This window comes from Spodoptera frugiperda, chromosome 7, assembly GCF_023101765.2.
Source record: "Spodoptera frugiperda isolate SF20-4 chromosome 7, AGI-APGP_CSIRO_Sfru_2.0, whole genome shotgun sequence".
In the NCBI taxonomy this organism is placed as follows: Eukaryota; Metazoa; Arthropoda; class Insecta; order Lepidoptera; family Noctuidae; genus Spodoptera; species Spodoptera frugiperda.
The window spans coordinates 2,711,314-2,733,009 of record NC_064218.1 but is presented as its reverse complement, the minus strand read 5'-3'; the positions used below and the strand labels follow the sequence as shown (position 1 = coordinate 2,733,009).

At 35.9% G+C, this 21,696-nt stretch overlaps 3 protein-coding genes across 3 annotated transcripts in view; 1 reads left to right on the top strand and 2 right to left on the bottom strand.

Moving 5' to 3' along the window:
• LOC118266321 (atrial natriuretic peptide receptor 1) overlaps window positions 1-1,904 on the bottom strand; it is a 62,268-nt gene extending 60,364 nt beyond the window's left edge. The window contains exon 1 of the mRNA XM_050694771.1: window positions 1,450-1,904. Within this exon, the coding sequence (XP_050550728.1) occupies window positions 1,450-1,670 (221 nt within the window). The 5' untranslated portion in view covers window positions 1,671-1,904. The remainder of the gene's footprint in view (window positions 1-1,449) is intronic.
• Window positions 1,905-5,641: 3,737 nt separating this feature from the next.
• LOC118266357 (GTP-binding protein Rit2) lies at window positions 5,642-14,628 on the bottom strand. The gene is made up of 5 exons (XM_035579774.2): window positions 14,228-14,628; window positions 13,468-13,541; window positions 12,742-12,936; window positions 12,265-12,405; window positions 5,642-12,043 (listed from the first exon to the last, which is right to left on the bottom strand). The coding sequence occupies exons 1-5, from the start codon at window positions 14,367-14,369 to the stop codon at window positions 11,927-11,929; spliced, it is 669 nt and encodes a 222-aa protein (XP_035435667.1). The 5' UTR covers window positions 14,370-14,628; the 3' UTR covers window positions 5,642-11,926.
• Window positions 14,629-15,078: 450 nt separating this feature from the next.
• LOC118266356 (WD repeat-containing protein 91) lies at window positions 15,079-21,448 on the top strand. Its single transcript, XM_035579773.2, has 4 exons — window positions 15,079-15,415; window positions 15,498-15,647; window positions 20,611-20,816; window positions 21,101-21,448. Exons 1-4 carry the CDS (start codon window positions 15,172-15,174, stop codon window positions 21,332-21,334), a joined length of 834 nt encoding a protein of 277 aa, XP_035435666.1. The 5' UTR covers window positions 15,079-15,171; the 3' UTR covers window positions 21,335-21,448.
• Window positions 21,449-21,696: the final 248 nt, after the last annotated feature.

The window sequence follows — 21,696 nt, the reverse complement described above, 5'->3', positions numbered from 1 at the left end:
TACCGCCCATCTAAATTAATAACATCAAAGAAATTTAATTGTTTAGTGGAATCGTAAAAAGGATGGCATTTTAATTACGACATGATTTAATCTGCTTTTGTCTTTGAGGAGTAAAATTACGTAATGTAACATACGAGTATTTCTGTTACAAGCCCAAACCTTTTTAAAACAAGATTTACCAAAAAAATATTAGAAGCACATCTGTTGAAAAGTTTTCGAGTTCTATAATAAAACTTGTTTGGAACAAGTAAAATTGAGTGTTTGACTACTTGGAAACGTTACTGAGTGAAAGTTTCCTTTGTTTGTGCCTGTTATTTTAATTTGTTGCCCGCTCGAGTGAGATGGATGGGCAATTCTCGAGTTAAGTGCTAGATTAATGATCTCGTTGAGATGTACATAGATACCTAGATACATAGCTACCTAGTTTATCTAAAGGCATGATTACTTTACTGTTTTGTCGGCCGAGTTATTGGAAATGCGACTATCGAGGAAGGGGTTTTGAATTCAATTTCTCAATGGGTATCCTTGAACAAGACATTATTGGCGATTTTTCTGATCGTGTATGAAAATGTGGCTGGTGAATGACAATAGGCTCGTTTTGATTACTTTAGATTCATAACATAAGCGATGAAGACTAGGGGTCGCATTGAATATTTTATTATAAGTGAACTTAAAGTGTTTAATAAATATAATAAATAAATATTTCCTCGTCTACATACTCCTTCATAGAGGAGACATGTTATAATTAGACTTTCTACCGAACAATTATTTCGACGTGTGTTTTGTGTAATATTTTGACGGCATGTACTATTCGCAACCAATTCAGACTAATTTGATTAAATGCCGTCGCGTCGCGTTTACATACCTATTTGATTATTCAAGTATTGATTTCCTGTAATATTACTGAAAAAGGAGTTTCTAATGTGTAAAACTGAATACTCACGATATAAGTTACTAAAAAATACAAATTAAATAAAATACTGACTGATCTGAAATTAGACAAGCGCTTCTCCTAACTCTATCCTTTCGCAGATTAATTATTCATAGGGCCGCATATTTCCGTCATAAAAACCAACCTAACTTTTAATAGAATTATAATTCAGACTACAATACTTTACTTAACTTAATTCCTTTAAAATTTCATACATACAGGGTGTAAACGGAACGCTCCCAAAAACCACAAACATTGATAATAATAAAAAACCGGCTTTATTTAAAAAATAATTGAGAATTCAATGTTTATTACGTTTTATAATAGTTGTAATCAACTGCTGAAGGCTGATGTTGCATGAGTAACACGATTAAACTAGTAAAAGCAAAACAAAAATTGTATCGTTTTTCGGGAGCGTTCCGTTTACACTCTGTATGTATGTTTGAGTAACAAAACATTTATCCATCCAACCAAACACACAAACTTTTATGTTTAGAATAAAACTACGTATCACATACCTTCCTTGCACTTTCTGCAGCTCGATACCGTGATGAGCGAGGAATTTCTCATTGACCTTATCCAAGGCCAAGTCCACAGCCGGGCCACAGCGCTCCAGGTCAAAGGGGGAGTCCAAACGAGAAGCCATGAGCACCCCAACTTTATACACAACCCGCGAACTAAGCGAACCGGATAGAACCGGCGCGAACAGGAATATACAGGATAAATGCAGAATATACATTTTTGTTAGTTTTATACACTAGTCATTGTTTTTATATAAAGATTTACTATGTCTTGTTTATTTACGTTAATGGTCCATTCTCTGCTATTTATTAAACGCGACACATATATTAAGGGAGAAAACTAATCCTCATTTTAGGCTTAAATGATATATGTATGTAAATAAATCAAGCTTTAACTCAGCTGGGTCCTAATTGGGCATTTGTAATAATTTGGAGATATTTTCCCAATGTTTAATATTATTAACACTATTACAATAAAAACTACACAGTCACAAAACTTGAAACAATTTCTTATCCATCTTTTATTTTAGAAAGAATACTATTTACGACTTTAATACGTTTCGCGGTACGAAGGTAACAAAGCGTACGTGCTTCTCAGTCCACGTGTGGAAGGCGACTGGCCGGTCTCCTCAGATTCTGGATAAACCCGGAGATAGAGTAATAAAGGGAGGCTGGGGGCGCAACAGGTCCACTTTCCCAAGCCAAACCAACCCCCCACCGTCATGTAATTGATACAAATCCCCCCAACTTTATAAGCCAAGATTATTTGTCCACTATTCTCTATATTAAATATTATTTTGGTATTAATAGTAAAGCTATTTTTGAATATCGTGAGTAATAAATAGATTGTGATAGAAGATGATAAAAATCAATTATTTTAGTCTATTTTTATTTATTGGTTATTGGCGCCCAACGTGGGACTTTGTTTATTTTTCGTAGTTGATGTATTTGATTGTTTTGGTCGTTGTTTTATTGGTTTTAGATATTCTTACTAAGTTTCTTGAGGAAGAGTAATAACTCTACTATTATAGAACTTCACAATTAGATACTTAACAGTTACTTTTCCGGATCCTAAAATAAACCAGCATCTTGCTACTAAAACAGTAAAACAATTAATAATGCATCAAATTAAGACTTAATTAATCTTTGATACGGGCGCTCCTTAATATTTCTCTTGGAATTAAGGCATCCAGCTAATTTTACTTTATGAATTTAATATCAAGCAATTCTTGTTTAACATGGTCGTTTCTACTGGCTTGACGCAAGTACAGCGGAGGATTTGCATAAATGTTGACGTATCTAGGCATAAACTGAGGATTATGTAGTATTTACCTTGTGACCGTGAGATATTAGATTATATAATAGAGGTACAATGGAAATGGACCGTGATTTAATTTAATTGTGTCAGTACTGTTTATTTCGTAGATACAGTTATTTAGTTGCTATTCGGTTGACAACTGGTTGCTGCCCAACGTGCTGTGTGATGGCGACTGCAAAACACGGTTCTTCCACGGATTCGTTTGTGGATCGCTCATTTGATTCAGAAATTATTGGTATTTCTCTTGATCTCTTTTATCCGCGAAGGGGTAGAGAGAGGTGCTCATAACGGCACGTAATGCCGCTATACAATACCCACTTTTCACCATTTGTGTTATAAGTCCCATGTAATAGCGGATGAGCCTATTGCCATACACAATTCCAGACTCCGTGCTACTACTGAGAAATTTTCGTAAAACCGAAAAATCTTGCAACCTCCAGACCAATGTAGCAGTCCATGAGGTATTACCACTCGTGTGAAATAAGGCGGGGCGCTATTAGTAACTGATAAATGTTGTATAAGTTAAGAAACCCATCTTTCGAGGATCAGAAAATAGACAAATACCTAAAGTAAATAGATGAAAAATACCTACGCTTAGAAAATAAAATAATGAGAAGCGAACGACCAAAATGTAGCAATATACTGTTTAAAATTGGGTCCAGTACGGTTATTGAGTCGGCGGGTCGACGATGGAATTTGAATTATCTTTTTAATTAAGTTCCCTTTTCATCGTTCACAGTAAATGCGTGTTTAGGTTACCCTTCTAAATCCCTTCGAATATTGTTATAAAATGTCTATGGAGACTTTAAGTAGTCCCTTTCCTTTTCATTAAGGAAAAGCGGAAGCATATTTATTCTTCAAAAGGATACGTACAAGAGATACAATTTTACGTTAATTAACTTATTATCAGCAGGCAGTCCGATTATATATCGTCCAATAGTAATATGTCGTGTTGGCCCGGAGGTTTAAAACACCCGTTCCTAATACATGAGGGTGCGGGCTCGAATGTGACTATTTCTTATATGTACTTTCTAAGATTATTGACAGACGATAAAGGAAAACATCGTGAGGAAACTCTGGGCTTTTAATTCTGATTATAAGTTTAAAATGACTGACCCGATTAGTGCTCAAACTTTTTCCGTGTGAGAAGAGGCTTTCAAGTAAATCTTGATAGGCAGTGAGTGAGAGTATATAGTAATAAACTTGTTTAAGTACCTCTACCTAATTCTACAAGTAGCTTTTATCAATTCGAGCAGCAATTAATGGAGTCCTTCTAACATATGGCGAAACACTTGTAAAGGACTAAGGGGTTCTAAGATTTCCTATTCCGTTATGGATGCTCCTTCGCAGTGGAATCGCAAAAGTTTGTGAAGCGTAAAAGATGTCAATATCCCTTCACTTTATGAGCGTCCGAGTGACTATAAATTTTGACATTGCTCCACATTGACTAGGGATGGGGGATGATGTTTTAGAAATAGACAGTATTTGTATATGTTTTCGTTTAGACAATAGTGAAGCCTTAGCTTAACTTCTACCAGCGGCTTCGCCTGCGTTCTCGCGGGGTAAAAAATATTCTATCACTGAAGTCAGCTCATAGCATATTATATCGATATGAATTATACTAAATTTTCATTGAAATCCGTTCAGTAGTTTCAGCTTATTTGATTTTGTCTGGACTTTTAAAGACATTATGACCTCTGAGTATGTTTCGGCATTTCTTCTCAGAGTAATCCTATAGGAAATACCGGCCTCATCTAGTTATTTAAAAGATTGACGTGTACAAGAGTTACATTGTAACCTATTTGCAAAAAATAACTTTCACATTTATATCTATCACCACCCCATTTGACGAAGATGGAACAGCAGAGCTCTCTGATAAACCTAAATCTTGTAAGCTGGAGATTATGGGTAACCCTCTTATGTAGAGGAGGCCACACAGTCCAACATTAATGATGACAATTGTCACAGTCACAACAGTTATCACGATCTACTGACGAGCGCTGGGCGGATATGTTGATATCTATTGCTTTGTACTGCCTTTCCTACAGTTATTTTTGTATGTATGTATCGCCATACCTTTTATCCCCGAAGAGGTAAGTAAAGGTGTACATTACGGAAATAATGCAACTGTACAATGTACACCTACTCTTCACACCATTTGTATTATAAATTCCATGTAGTAGAGATATAAGGAATAGGGAGGTGAGCCTATTGCCATACTTGCAGTTCAGACTTTCACTTATTCAATAAAGCGGAAAAGATCTCACTCAAACTAAAACAATCTATAGCGTAACCCTAAAACAGTTAAATCTGTGTCATGTGACAAGTATCCCCTAGTTCTGGCAACCCCGGCGCGGTCGTAAACTTGTTTATGGCCCCGTCAACTGAATGCCGTTAACTCGTTAACTGTTCTCACTGACCACTCGACGTGCTATTGTCGTTTCATTATTTTATGATCTCTCTGTTATGTCTGTTTGTACAGTGGTTTTAGGGTAAATGGTGTACAAATTGATTCTCGTATCTAGAGAGAGTCCAAGCATTTATTTTAATTAATCCTTATTTAGGCACTTTTGAAACGTCAAATTGAATTGTCCATCAGTCAGTCTGTCTGTCAGAGAAGGTGCTCGTTATATACCAACCAATCAGAGCGCAGATACCACAAAATTGTTGCCACTCATTTTGATCTTATTAACAACCTATCTACATCTTTTTACTTCATATAAATAAGCGTAAAACAAACTCTTACTAAGGATACTGCAGTCAAGAGCTTGGCGAGGCGTTAGCATTATTATGTATTTTTAATGAGTCTACCAGACGAACATAAAAATATGTCCTTATCCCTTATTCAACAAGGTAAATAATAACACAAGCTTTCGAAACATGACATTTATTCAACAAAATCTCTACACACTGGTTACAATTCTTGCATTAAATATAATAATCTGAAAGGTACTATTTGGTGTTATAAATTATTACACAATAACAAAATAAGTAAATATCTAAATATGCATTTATAAATATATCGACCAAAACAAAAATATACAACAATTTTATCAACATATAAAATTTTTGTACATAAAAACACGAAATATTTCATTTTTCATTAATATTATTGTTCAAATCACCTACTGTAGGGTAATATACTCTCTTAATAACCGCTAATCTATGGAATATATTAATTAAACATTTAAATTTATATACGTTTTAAGCGTCAATCTCAAGTACAAGTGACTACGGGCTCCGAACAACTAGTTTACAAACTTCTAATTTACCTCACTGACGAAACATTCCACAAAACATACAATTTGCACAGACAACCAGCAAGTCAACCTACCCCCTGTCATATATCTTAAAAACAACTTTATCTTCTTGTAATAAAGTCTAAAATCTGTTGAAGAAGGGAGTAAGTTTAAGTGCTGGCGTTTGTATATAATATTAGTATATAAGTAAATTATCAGATCCCTAGATACTGAATACAATTCATATTTCATATGACAAAATGATAAAGTAAATGTTTCATTAAAATGTTATAATGTAGTTATCGCACCATTTCGTATTAAAATTATTCAGATTTTATTTTAGTTACAGAGTTCAAATCTCCATAGTCAGTTTCATTCAATATTTAATTATTTTTCACAAACAAAATTCACGAGGTTTTTCAGCTTTACTTTAAATTAGTTACAAAATATATTTTACTATGGCAATTCAATACATTTATGCAAACAGTGTTGTAGCAAATTGGTCATGTCTTACATAATTTAATGAGTTTAAACTTTAACAAAATGCTAATAAAGCTGAAATACCTCGTGTTAAATAAATAAATATTACACCAATACATAAGACATCAAATTAGGCCAGTTACACTGCCAAATGATACATAAACAAACACGGAATACGAATTTTTAAATATGGTAACATTCATTCCTTTATACTCTGCGCCGCTGTCACATACAACACGCAAGGCAGTGATTTTAAAGGTGGAAACAGACTTGACACACACCACGCCTCAAGGCATATAAAATAAAACACACTGCATGAGAGCTACCGTTTTTGTAAAACCCAGATTGCGATAATGAAGTGTAAGGTCTATTTGTCCAGGCAATATAGTCAAAAACTGACTGTGTCCAATGGTTTAAAATTAGAACATTCTCTATTAAGGTACGCGTCCTCAGGCCCGCATCGTACGCATCGCACGCACCGCACGCAACGGATTTTAGTTTGTCTTGTATATAAACTGTCGTTGCTGTAACATGCATCCTGTTTGTCTAAAGGTACGCGTCAACTGTTCCGCATCGTACGCACCGCATCATCAGCAACGCCTACATGCGATGCGTACTGATGACGTCATACGGAATGCGTACGATGCGGGCCTGTGGACGCTTACCTTTAGACAAACAGGACCACATGCAACGCATGTAACGACATATAGTTAAAATAATAACGTTAGTTATCAATCATTATAACAATTTTAGAGAAATGGTCTCGTGTTATGACGTGGTATGATAGAAATATGTTTCCACCTCAAAGTTCGTATTCCATAAAATACAATATGATTAGTACTCGTGGCAAAATTACTAGTGAACAAAGAGGGTTTGTTCAATTAACGCTAATACCTACTACAATATTATTTAATAATATTGTGCTGGTTCACTGGTGAATTGAAGCTAGAATTTAACTACATGTTACATCCCCGGTTTATCTTTATCCAAGTATTATCAAATATTTCCGAAAATTATTGCAAGATTCTGGAACGAATTAGTATACAAATCAATAATATTAGCGGGCGATATAATATTGCGACGGTCATTAAAAAGATTGAATTACATTATGACTCGATTTTCCCCCTTAATCAAGTCGTAACAGCCTTCTGTAGAAAACCTGTAACTCGACTAAAAAGACGACAAGTCGACTGTTCAAAGCAATTTTATCAAAAAATTAACCACAAATTCATAATTCAATTTAAATACTAATAACATCAAAAAGAGATTCATGAAGAAAATATTATTAATAAAAATAAAAGATCACATAACATCACTCTTAATCCCTGAAGGAGTAGGCAGAGGTGCACATAACACCCACTTTAAATTAATACTAAACTTGCAATAAGATATAACTTGTATACAGGCAGTAATAAAGCTCAATTTACCAGTGAACCGTCGATTATAAAGTTAAGATGAACATCTATTAACAGCTATACAAAACAATAATGACTAGAGTTAGAACCTATTCATACGTTACTAAGGGGTCGGCAGTATTCATCAACCAGTCTCTACAAACCTATCTGTAGATTTGGCTACAAAGATAATATGAATAATCTATTTACCAAGGAAGGCTGTAGGCCATAAAATATGAAGTTATGACTTTTTTTTACATTTGATGGGTCGACGCTTGGCCGCTATCTCGCCTGATGGCAAGTGATCATGCGGCCTACGATGGAGCACGTCTGCCCGTAAGCAACCTATTCACTCGGGCTTTGAAGATACCCATCAAGAAACACAGACTCCGGCAAAGAATTCCACTCCCTAGCAGTTCGCACAAGGACGCTTGATGCGAAGCGCTTCGTGCGAATGGGTGGGATATCTACCATGAAGCGGTTACGCCTCGCCGATTGTCTTGTGGACTGATATCTTATGGTCTATAGCCTTCCTGGTGGTGAAAATGCGCGGGAGTAACTGGTTTTATACACAACTTCCATACACAATGTGTGAGAATTTACTTCTTTAGTAGGTAAGCTATCTACTAAAAGATAGGTTATTGAGACTGGATATAAGTCTCCATTGTAGCTAAGTCTAGTTAGACTGTCAATCACTCCTTGTATTTAGTGACACTTATATTGTATGCTATAAGGTGCATTATCGCATAACAAAACAGAGGTAAGTTATTACTTTAATTCATTTTTGTAGTTATACGAGTATGTCGTAAGGGTTGATGCTCACTTTCGCTGTCCGGGTAGTCAAAGACAATAAAATGTATCAACCCTCGTCTAATATTGTATAATGTGTGAAGATTTTATCAAAAATGATAAAGCACTTTATGAACATAAACAAGACTATCTAAACTTAGCCAGAATCGAGATTTAGATGAACATAAGACGCCCTGAGAATACAAACTCAATGCAACCAACGAACAATGACATTAAACATTCACTATACAAATTAAATTGTACTTTAATCAAACAGCGTTTAGGACTAAATTAGGTAGTTATATTATAATCCCTTGTTAGGACAATAGGCTTTGTATGCCTTACGGCAAAGCTCGAGCGCTTTGGGACTTCGAAATGAGTGGTGATTAGCACATGGTAAAGTTGTTTTATACAAGTAATAAAAGAATATTGTATATACAGCATAAAGAAACTTATTTAAACAGAAGTACTTAGAGTTTGTTTGAAATTGGACCTTAATGCAGTTTTATTTTATAGTCAAAAGATAGCTCCTCTCCTATTAACGGTGATTGCACATTATGTGTAACCCCCACTCGTTCCCAAGCCGCCATAGAACGATTACCCTAGTTTGACACCATGTTATTGCACTATGGGTACAACCTCCCCGCCCGAAACATTCGACAGTACAAACTATATTAATAAAAAACACGAGAAATACATCAAAATCTACGTTGAAACATATTTAATATGGGGGTAAAATCCGGTACAATCCGGTTAGACAAGTACTACCATTAATATGAATTAAATGTAGACACAGCTAACATCCACATCACAATTAGTTACCACATTAGGCGTTTAATATTGCTCGTATTTAGGAATCTCTCATTAACATTAACATTATACCTACGTGCACGTCCAATGTTCCGGGGGGCGGAGCTAACACACACACGAACACGCGACCGTACGTTACGTCTACACTAGTATTTGTGCGTATCGACCTAGTATTATACAAGTTCACACGCCCGCCGACCGTACTCATATACATACACCGATTACTCTATAGTTATACATAAATATATTTATATATTTACTTCATATACTTATTGCTGCATCTGTTACACAGATAAATGAAGAGCTCGACATCTCACTTACATTACTTAATTGTACTCCGAGGTTCAATGAGAATACCAAAACTTTTACTTTTTTTAAAAAACTGCTTTGGTTGGGATACACGAATATGGCATTTGTATAATACGTTTCGAATTTCGTTTCCATACATAAGGTCCCCTATGACTTATGGCCAGGTCTGTGAACCAACTGGAATAGATGTGAACATCGCCTGTCTTACTCTACTCTAAAAGAACTTCCATATCATCTAATCTAAAATCTTACTCTAGACTAGTCAATGAAATCGCCTAGATTATTAATATACAATAACCTATACAGAGGCTTATTTAATAATATTCGAACCTCATCCCTAGTGGTGGGTGTTTGTAACACTACAGTTGAGTGTGGACCCACCTTTACATAGAATATCTGAGATTACATTACACAGGCAAGTTTTTATTTCATAAAGTACGTTTGTCCCTGAATTAAAATCGCGACTGTTCAATGTAGTATAAAATGTAAATATGCGCTTAGAATATGGTATCTCCATATGTTCCAGTTGGTCACCAGGCTACACCTACCTACAGCTACGATACAAGCTAAACATTCAAACTTGTCTCCCAAAATGAACATCTTCTAACCAATGGCTTAACCGAACAATAAAATAACTTCTACATTTATTTATTGCTTTCACGGATTCCGTTTCTCGGAAGACGTATGGTCTAATCTATTAGGTACTCAAGCCAAGATTGTACAAATATATTCATCTATTACGGGGTTCAAATATTACAACGAATGGCACCGGTTTTAAAAGTATTAAGTACAATATCTTTACAATTAGGGGGTTCATAGTATATCAAATATGTAAAACGAACATTTATAGAGTACAATAGAGTTGAAACACAACAAAGACGCGTGACATTAGCAATTGCCAACAACTGTCACTTAAAGGCAATATCATCTGTCACCAATAACATCAATAGAAACTTGTCATTTAGGCCTAAATTCCTTCTAAAATTACCTACTATAAAAAGGGGTCCTAAATAAATTACTAGATATATCCAATTATCTAATTAGGAATTGTTTAAGAGGTAGAGGACCAAGGTATCCTGTTGAAGTAGCTTTGTATGGCAAGGTTTTTAAATGCATGAAGTATAGCATTTCCAATATGGCAACTAATTTCTATGGCTTCCGTATTAAGTAACACTTGGTGGAAAAATTAAGAAAAGGACGAATGTTTCAAATGGACCTATTTTTCCGTTAAGGTTTTGGAAATATTGATTCGCAAAATCGTGTCCATCGAGCATCTGTACATAATTTTACCTTCACAGTTATTCGAATTCCTTTCACCTGACTCTTATAATTCGTAAGACATATACATTAAAACAGATAGACGTTTTAGTATCTCACTTTATCTTAGGCCTCATTTACTAAGTTGACTAACACAGACTAAGCATACATTAATATTATTGCTCTCGAACAAATTGAAGAAAGGCATAATAGAGCAAAGATTTTGGCATATTTAATGCTGTTTACTTTTACATTAGTGCCTGTAACATTTATATATTCGATAATAACAGATCACAATTTATTGCAACACGCAATCTTGCGCAAACAGCATACAAATATCATAGAAGTTAACAAATAAAATGCTAAATAGACTACTTATCCCTCTTTTACGTAACGATAAATAGTAGCATCACATTGAGGTAGAAGAAGGGGCATATAAAATTCAATTGGTTTAATAAATACACGCAAATCTTCATAGATATTACGCGCATTGAAACTTTTTGGTTATTTTTTAATTACATATCAAAAGTCATATAGTTTAAGTAGTATATGTAAAGGTTTAGTTAATCATAGAGAATAGAAACTTTCAAAGACATAGTTGCCAATTAAAAAAATAAACTTGAATATACGTACCTAAACCTTAATAAGTACGTTAGTTTCTATTACATTTTATCATATCAATACATTTTCGTCGTTTAATGGTTATTATACCGTGGTAGACACATAACAAAAGTTATGTTCCTTAAAGTTACGATTTTCTTGCTTAACGCAATGTCAGTATTATGGAATATCTCACATATTCACATTATAATATATTATCCTTTCCATAGTTGATAGTATAAAGATCTTACGGACTGTTGAACCTCCATGTGGTGTGTTTAAGGCGATGTGTGGTGCCTTCTTCTCCGTCGGAAGACCAGAGCGAAGATGCTTCGAAGACGTCGCCACCGTCTGCGTCCACCACTCGTCGAAATACCTGTTCCCAATATTGATGCCTGGAATATAAACAATTGGTTTTAAAACGAAATAGCCTTGGCGGTGCACTACCACACATACAGTTAACTGAACAAATTTTAGAAAAGTAGCTCATTGAGCATGTAGTCAGAACAAATCCTTTGTTAAAGGTTTTAGAATCGTTTACCAGGTTATTATTAAGTTTCTATTGGCGCAACTACCTTCCAAAATATGTATAAAAGACGTAATATAAATTGTATACCTGTCTTTGTCTCTCCAGCCGTCGTATTTCTCTGACGAGCGCGTGGAAGGCATCGTCCACAAAATGTCTGAGTGCTGCAGACGTCTCGAAGAATGGACAGCCGAGCTGCGTCGCGAGTGCCCTGCCCTCTTCTGTCGTTACCTATAGATATGTTTTCAATGTTAATAGAGCTTTATTCAGGTCATTTTCCAATAGCTGGGCAACTAGTTACCACGCAATTACTCACAGGTGCGAAAAATTTCTCTGGGTGATCCACAAATTGTTGTTGCGAGTCTGGGAGTGATTAACATATTCCGATCATGACACAAGAGTTGACTGTAGTTAAGGGAACATTAAAAAAAAACAATAATAGGACTGTATTTCTGACTAAGAATATCACTGATGCTGAGTTTTGTTCAGCACTAAGCTTCTTCCACCTTAAGATGACAAATCATTATCATCAGAATCATACCACATCAAAACTGCAATGTAACTTACCTGTCTGAACCTGGGTGCGAGATCTAGTTTATTCCCGACGAGCACAAGCGGCAGTCTCTCGGAGGGCCTCGCTTGCGCCAGCAGTCGCCTGTACTCGGCGGCCGCGCGGAACGACCGCCGGTCCGTCACGGAGTAGCACAGCACAAACCCCTCGCCACACCGCATGTATTGTTCCCTCATTGCCGTGAACTCCACCTGAATAGATGACATAATATTATAGATGACAAGTTTCATTCATCAAAGTGGTAAGCAGAGGCACATCAATTAATAAAAAAATTATGTGCCACCTAGTCCCATTAGGTAAATATGAGTGATCCTATTGTCATTGTCATACACAGGACACAATTCCTGCCTCAATTACTGAGATTTTTCAAAAACCTGAAAAATATCCAATAATACTTTGCTCAACTGGGCCCTCAAACTTTTGTACCTGAAGTGTATTGAAGTGAACCTCTATAATATAACCTCTATAATATATAATGACTGCACAGTTGGTGCGGTGGCTGGGCAACTGGCTGCAGCGCAATTGGTAGCAGGTTCGATTCCTGCAGAGCAACTCTTTGTGTGATCCACAAATTGTTGTTCCGGGTCTGGGTGTCATGTGTATGTGAACTTGAATGTTTGTAAACGCACCCACGACACAGGAGAAAATCCTAATGTGGGGCAATGTTTTTTAAAAAAGAAAAACATATATATATTAATTTATGTATGAATAGGATTACCGACCTGTCCTGCAGTGTCCAGTATGTCCAACAAAGCTGGCTCTCCGTCTATCACTGCTTGCTGTTGGTACGAGTCCTCTGTAAACACAACCATGGACATTAAGGAACATATTCTAATAGCAAAATAAAAATAAATAATATATTGTAGTATAATAAAAGTTAACTTATGTGTAATGTCTAATCTTGTGTGAATGTATAAATTGTATGCAACATCACACAATAATTAGGTATATTAGCTAGGCACAATAATCTCTGTCCTTTTTTTATGAAGTAGACAGTATATTTTGTGCAAAGAAAATTCTTTGAGTCTAATTAGAATACTTTTTTATTTAAAAAAACATCAAGTTATATGTAAAATGAGGGTAAATTAAGTTTTTGATTAAATATTATCAGATTGTCAGATAACATTGAAAATAATTTGTGTCTTAAAATATATTGATAAACAAAAGAATTATGTATACATAATAAATACATAGCTTTATTCACTTCATAACACATTATTTTCCTCTCAATGTTTTGCTCCTTATGAAACATTTGTAATATAAACAATAGCTATACTGTTATCAAATGTAAACCATACAAAAAGCACTCCAAGTGTATAGCATATAGCAACTGTAGACTAAACAAACAAAGTGACAGTACTCAATCAATCCATATGGAACCAAAATGACCATCAAATATGGGCATTGTTCTCGTCATACCTGCGGCCGCTAGTTAATTTCGAATGTAAACAATAGTCGGAATGTGTTAATTCCGGCAAGTACCTATAGTAGGGTCATGGTAGTCCAAGAAGCTGTGACTGACAAACTGCAGCGTGACGGCGGACTTGCCGACGCCGCCGTCGCCCAGCACCACGATCTTGTAGACGCGGAGGCCGCGCGACGTGCCCGCAGCCTCGACCGCCATGCCGCCGCATGCCTGCGCCCGAGAGCCGCGCCCGCCACCTTCACACCGCAACCACCGCCATGGCCCGCCGCACACGCCCCCGCCGAACACTAACACCACCGTGCCGAATTATCTTACACCACTCAACACTAGGAAAACCCTTTCATTTAACAATGCACATTTTGGTTTATATACAAATAATTTAGGTGTCTTCTATTTCTTCAATAAAAAATCGACAGCTGATTGAAAGCGATTGACATTTCGATTTTGTTTTGATAGGTTGGCCATCTTTGGCCATTATTTGCGTTCAGTAAATTCCCAAATCTACATAATGACAAACTGATTCTTATTAGTTAAATGGTGCAAATATAGGGTTTATATCTTTATCAATGGAAATTATTAAATATGTATGTTCATCTGTTATATACATAATTATGAGGCAGTATAAACATTTTCCATAACAGTAATTTGTTTTTTGACTGAACGCATCTGCAAAATGTCTTAATGTTGGTACTATTTGAAGTTTTTGAAAGCGTTCAAAAACTTATTATAGACCGTACTGAATTATTATTGAAATACAAATTTCCCTTTAAAAACTAACACAAAAATTATAAAGTTTTAGAAAGTCAGCTTCGCATAGCAATTTAAATCATTTTATTACTTTCAATCTAAAGAAATAAATTGACGGTATTTATTTTTATTGAATTTTCAAATGCACTAATGTCAATACGTCAATCAAAAGTGATTGTCAACAAAATCACTGGGCAGCTTCTTTGTATTGTTTTCTTTTGATTTGATAAATAAATAAAGTTCCCAGCTGACAATGGCCCATATACAATTTGTTGATGAATTAGTCCGAGAATATCTACTTTACCGAGGATTTACATCAACAGTGAAAGCGTTTGACAATGATTTGAAGGCTGATAAAGACAAAGGTTTTAGGGTTGATAAAATAGTTGAACAAATTGTGCATTATATTAATGTTTCCGACCTGAACGGATTTAAGGACTATTGGTCGCACCTTGACACTCTTGTATTCTCGAAATTGGAGATCCATGTTCAACCTGGTAAGAATAAATCTGATCTGTAATCGTACTTTCTAATGTCTGAATTGCCCTTAGTACATCGCCATATATTCGTTTGTTATAGCCGTGCGCAAACTGGAATACAGTCTATACAAGTTATATTTAGTGACAGCAGCGCAGAGCACCGGTGGCGCACGAAATGAGAGGATCACAGACTTCTTATCTAAAATGTTACCTGAGCTCCAAGGACAGAATGAGTGGAGAGACTGGTTCAGTAAGTTATAGTTTGTTTTTGTATATTTAGAAAGATAAAACTAGTTACTAAATCAATTGCAAATTGGTACTCCATTTTAATTTTGACTATAAACATTTTCTAATAAGAAAAAAAACTGATCTTACATTGTAAATCATTTTATTAACACAGTCGGTACAAAAATCAAATGACAAGTTGTGTTTGTGGCGCTCCGCCGATAAAAAAGTTTAACAGTGGTTTTAAGTCATAATATGGTGCAGTGCTAATCTAACTTATAAAGATAAAATAGTGTACTATAGATTGGTTGTAGAATAACTACACAACTGAACTGATTTCGCCTATATTCAACTAAACAAAACTAGAAATCTGTGAGTTTATTGTGGAGTGTACCCGCGCAACGTTTATAAGCAGATGTTTTGTGTGAACGCGTAAGCGACGCCGTATACAGCGCACATAAGACCTTTTGGTCGCGAGAATTACGTTGTGAGCCGAGACAGTGACGACTACCGTGAGTCAGTAAGCCTTTATTAGTGTGCCGCTGCTACTAAATAATCACGAACATCTTACGTGAGCCTTTATTTGTGCATACTTTTGCCGTAAAGTTAATTATTCTTTAACTTTTTTTTTATTATTTACCTGGCTTGAATATGAATGATCCAAAGGTTGTGTGGGAGTGCTGTACCTTGTTGAGTAAGGGTGGAAGTACTCTTCAATGTTCAATTTGTAATAAAAATTTTCATCGTGAATGTTTGGAACTTGAACCCACAAGCGATTTGTCACAGTGGTCTTGCCAATCTTGTTTGGACAAAAGCAATAAAAAGGGTCAAATACCAAATCGATTTAAAACGAATGTCACTGCACGTTCCAGCAAGAGAGTGGCACTAGACTCCCCGCCAAGTGCATCAAATCCATCACTGACTGAGGAGAGTGTCCGCACCATCATCCAGGAAGTGATAGCATCACAAATGGAATCCTTGCTTGAAAAGTTTACGTTTAACATGCGTGCCTTATTAAATCAAGAACTCAGCGTCATGCGAGAAGATATTGAGTGTTTAAAGAATTCCGTTGCCTTTTTAAGCAATGAATATGATGACATAATAAAGGAGAACGAGGTTACTGCGCAAAAAATGAAGGCCTTACAGGATGAAAACGATAAGCTGACAACAAGTGTACAGGTCATGTCAACACGTATTAATAATCTAGAGCATCATGCTAGGGCTAACAATATTGAGATACAATGTGTCCCACAAAAGAGCAATGAAAACTTGGTAAACATTGTTAAACAGTTGGGCAAGGTTATAAATTGTGATATAACGGATGAAAATATCGTCAACTGCACGCGCATAATGAAGCAAAATAACTCAAATAATCGTCCGAAGTCAATCGTTGTCCAATTTAATACACCGAGATTCCGGGACACAGTCTTAGCTGCATCAATAACCTTCAACAAATCAAAACCTGTTACGGATAAATTAAATACTTCACATTTAGGATTTGATGGTGAAAAATCTGGCATTTACATCACCGAGCACCTGAGTCCAAGTATTAAAGCATTACACGCAGCTACTCGTCTTAAGGCCAAAGAAAAGGGTTATAAATACGTGTGGATACGAGGGGGGCGCATTTACGTTAAAAAAAATGAAGGTTCTGATAATAAGATTGTAAGAGATATTAAGTCCTTAAACATGCTAACATAATTTTTTTTTTTAATTTTTTAATTTTTGAAAGTTTTTCTTGTTTTTGATTTGTAAAATTCAGTTGTCTAAATATATATTACCAGAATACGCGAGGACTGCGATCTAAGAGTAATGAGTTTTATAGAGATTTGGCATGTACTAACTATGATATTCTAGTGTTAACAGAAACTTGGCTTAAAGATTCTGTCTTTAGTAGTGAACTTTTTGACAGCAGGTACAAGGTTTTTAGACGCGATAGAGAAACATCAGGATTTCACAAAGCTAAAGATGGAGGTGGTGTCTTAATAGCTGTTGCCAGGAATTTCACTGCTAATAGACAATGTACTTGGGAAAGCGATTGCGAGGATCTGTGGGTGACAGTAAGCGTGACTCCCAAACTTAAGGTTGCGATCTGTGCAGTATACATACCGCCTCCAGTGCATTGCCATATTTTGGAACACTTTCTTGATAAATATAACATGGTATCGGATAAGAAAGATTTACATACTATATTGATTGGAGATTTTAACTTGAGTAGCATAGATTGGAGTTTTGTGAATGGCACTACAGATTCTGGCACTCCTGCACCACCAGCCATGAACACCAAAATCAACCAAACATTTATTGACTTTACACATTTGAATAATCTTATGCAATGTAACAATGTTGCTAACGTTAAGAATAAGATCCTGGACTTGGTTCTTGTTGATAGCTTGGAATGTACTGTTGCAGAGGCTCCCAAGTGTCTGAGTAAAATAGACCCTTATCATCCTCCTCTTGAAATTCAGTTGCGCTACAGTTCACAAAATTTCCTAAAATTACATAAAGCGTCGAGGTTGAATTTTAAAAAGGCTGACTATTCATCTATCAAAGAAGACCTTGGAAATACTAACTGGGAAGATCTTTTTTCTGACATAGATGACCCCGATACTTTAGTCGAAATCTTTTACAATGTCGTCAATCAAACGATTGAGCGGAATGTTCCCAGGTTCTTCATACACACAAATTCACACCCACCTTGGTTTAGTAATGGCCTCATTAGACTAATACGTGAAAAAAATAAATATAGAAAAAGGTATAATAAATATAAAAACCCCATGGATAAAATTGCTTTTAAATCATGCAGCAAGCAGTGTGATGAACTTTCGAAAGAGTGTTATAAGACATATATAAATAGAATAGAAAAACACATCTCAGCTAATCCAAAGTCATTCTGGACATTTATAAAAAACAAACGCGGTGTTTCGAAATCTTACCCTGCTACTATGACTGATGGATCAACTACTGCAAATGATGGTAGTGATGTTTGTAATATGTTTGTATCCTATTTCTCAAGTGTCTACTCCTCAGAGAATCAATCATCCATTAGTAGTCAACATATTAATTCACGGATCGTAATAAATAATTCGGATTCTTTTGCTTTGGCTAATATTAAACAGGAAGACATCTTTAAAAAGCTAAAATCACTTGACATTACTAAGGGCCCAGGCTCCGATCAAATTCCTGCTATATTCATTAAACGGTGTGCTGAGGAACTTACGATTCCTCTAAACATAATTTTTAATAAATCGCTTTGTGTTGGTGTTTTCCCGGAACAATGGAAACTAGCGAAAGTTGTTCCCATTCACAAAGGTGACGACGATCAGTTGGTAAGTAATTATAGGCCAATCTCAATTCTGTGTGCTATTGCCAAGGTCTTTGAAGCATTGATATGCCCATTAATTCAAAGTTACTTTAAACGGTTTGTGTCGAACCATCAACATGGATTCATAGCCGGTAGATCTACTTGTAGTAATCTAGTGTCTTTCATTGAACATGTTATTGATAAAGTTGATAATAATGAACAGGTAGATGTAGTCTATACTGACTTCTGTAAGGCATTTGACAAGGTTTCTCATGCGGTACTGATAGATAAGCTCATCTCGTATGGTTTTGCGGGTTCCTTTGTCAAGTGGCTTTCTTCTTACTTGACTGGAAGATTTTTTTACGTGGTGGCCAACGGGTATAAATCAGATATCTTTAGAATATCATCTGGAGTACCACAGGGATCACACCTGGGCCCGTTATTGTTCACTATTTTTATAAATGATTTACCGGACTATTTGAATAATACAATGGCATTCTTGTTTGCTGATGACTTGAAAATACTTAGAGTCATCAAGTCGTTTTCGGACGTTAAATTGCTTCAAGAAGATATAAACAGGCTTTTGGAATGGTGTGACCGGAATGATATGCAGTTTAATGTTAAGAAATGCTCCCAAATTACATTTACTCGAAAACATAAATTCATTGAGTCTAATTACAATATGAACGGCCAATATTTGAACAAGGTTGAAGTTGTTAGAGATCTAGGGGTACTTCTTGATAAACAATTAACATTTATTCCCCACATAGACGCGATAATAAAAAAAGCTGCAAAAGCTACTGGTTTCATCATACGCAACGGTAAACCCTTTTCCCAGCCTAAAACGAAGATATTGTTGTTCAACTGCTTCGTTCGCAGTGTTTTAGAGTACTGCTCGGTTGTTTGGCGTCCTCACTACGCGACACACACTCTCAGGATAGAACGTATACAAAAGCGTTTTTTGAATCATCTTGCTTTTACTAAAGGCATAGCTAAGAGGGTACGAAGTTACGCTAAACGTTTGGAATTCTTTAATGTCAAAATGCTAGAAACGCGTAGGGACGCTCTCGATCTCCTGTTCTTGTACAAGATTTTTAACAATCTAATTGACTGTACACAAATTGTTTCGAAATTTAACTTTAATATACCCCACAAATACCCGCGGAAACCCATTAAGTTATTTTACCCACCCCGACGAAAAACAGTTTTAGGCACTAATTCCCCAGTTCCCAGATTGTGTAGGCTTTTTAATAAATTCGACTGTAAGCTAGATATGTTTGGTGCTTCCCTTAATGCATACAGGAACCAAGTCCGTAAGATCAGCAAATAATAGTATAAGTTGTAGGTATTATTATATAGGATAATATTTTGATAATTAATAGTGGACTAACTTGTCATCCATGTATTTTGTGAATGTTGTGTTTGTCAAGTAATATTGTACACAAAGGCTATTTATTAACATCTGTGCTTGTATACCTAATGTAAATGTATGTGTAACAATTGTAGACAAACCAATAAATAAATAAATAAATAAATTCTTATTATAAAGTTTAGAATTCTCAAGCTTGAGGTAAGCTAGGTAACAATTTAGTTACGATGAAAACTACTACTTACAATGAAAATCCAAAAAAAACCTATCCAACTCCAAAGAAACCCAATAAAGCACAATCATTTTAATTTTTAGTGCTGCCATTCATCCAGAAACCAGAAGAGAACCCATCATTCAGCCTGTATTTCACAAGAGCATGGCAGGACAGTGTGCTGGTGTCGCTACACAACCTCCTGGCCACTGTGTTCCAGTGCATGCCGCAGCCCACACTGACCAGCTATGAAAGTGATGCCGCCATGGTGAAGAGACTCCAAGACAAACTGGCTGCTGTGTCTGGGAAGGTAATTGTTGAAGCCTAGTGTTTGATTTATACATGGATATAGTAATTTTATGTGGATACAAATTCATTAAATGATTTGTCCTGACTTGGGTTGGGTGAGAAAGTCGGGTTTTGAATCACTAAAACAACTCTGTTCCAACACTCCTGTCCTTTAACAGAGCCACAGTATTTGACTAGGTTTGCCCTTATAGGCTTTCTCTGTGATAGTTCTATGGCCCTTTAAAGAGTGCAGAACACATACTTCTTCACAATACTTTAATTCATTTCCAAATTCCTTATTTTCAGAGTCAGCCACAACAAACAGAGAAGACGTCGCCAATAGGTCATCAGTCGCGACTGTCTCAGTACTCAGAGCGACTCAGTGGCCCGTTACCATTGGTGGATGACTTCTGCGCCGTGCCTTCAGAACAACTGGAGAGTGGGGTCCGAGAAGCCAAGGGCCTTCGAGGCTTGCTACGACAAATGGGAGGCAGCCCCGTAATGGGCAGGAAAGCCAGTCGATCTCACAGCCAAAACTAACTTGTATAGTTCCTGTATGTGTACCTATATCTGTAAATACATTCCTGTTATTTTATTGTGTGAGAGTACTATATGTTATTTTATGTTACAAATATAATATAATGTTAAGCTTTAGTACTTTTGTTTTATTGAAGTTCATAAGTTGTGCTGCAGAATACTAACAATGGTTCCTATGCTGCGTACCTAATGCAAGTTATTATTATCCTATTATATAAGTGTATATTCTATTTTACTCAGCTACGCTTTTTGAATAGAAATGATCACAATAATATTTATGTTTTGTTCTTGTTCTTTGATTGACCTCCGTATTCTTACTATATTCTTTCATAATGCACTAAATTAACCTGTGGTCGTGCACCCAG

What these genes read in the sequence shown, in the direction of transcription:
- LOC118266357 (XM_035579774.2), bottom strand. Translation starts at nt 14,369, where the DNA reads ATGGCGGTCGAGGCTGCGGGCACGTCGCGCGGCCTCCGCGTCTACAAG. An exon ending in CTACCATGACCCTACTATAG is followed by an intron (nt 13,542 to 14,227) that starts GTACTTGCCGGA and finishes TTGTGTTTACAG; the next exon opens with AGGACTCGTACCAACAGCAA. An exon ending in GGCTGGAGAGACAAAGACAG is followed by an intron (nt 12,044 to 12,264) that starts GTATACAATTTA and finishes TTTATATTCCAG; the next exon opens with GCATCAATATTGGGAACAGG.
- LOC118266356 (XM_035579773.2), top strand. Translation starts at nt 15,172, where the DNA reads ATGGCCCATATACAATTTGTTGATGAATTAGTCCGAGAATATCTACTT. An exon ending in GGAGATCCATGTTCAACCTG is followed by an intron (nt 15,416 to 15,497) that starts GTAAGAATAAAT and finishes CGTTTGTTATAG; the next exon opens with CCGTGCGCAAACTGGAATAC. An exon ending in TGGCTGCTGTGTCTGGGAAG is followed by an intron (nt 20,817 to 21,100) that starts GTAATTGTTGAA and finishes CCTTATTTTCAG; the next exon opens with AGTCAGCCACAACAAACAGA.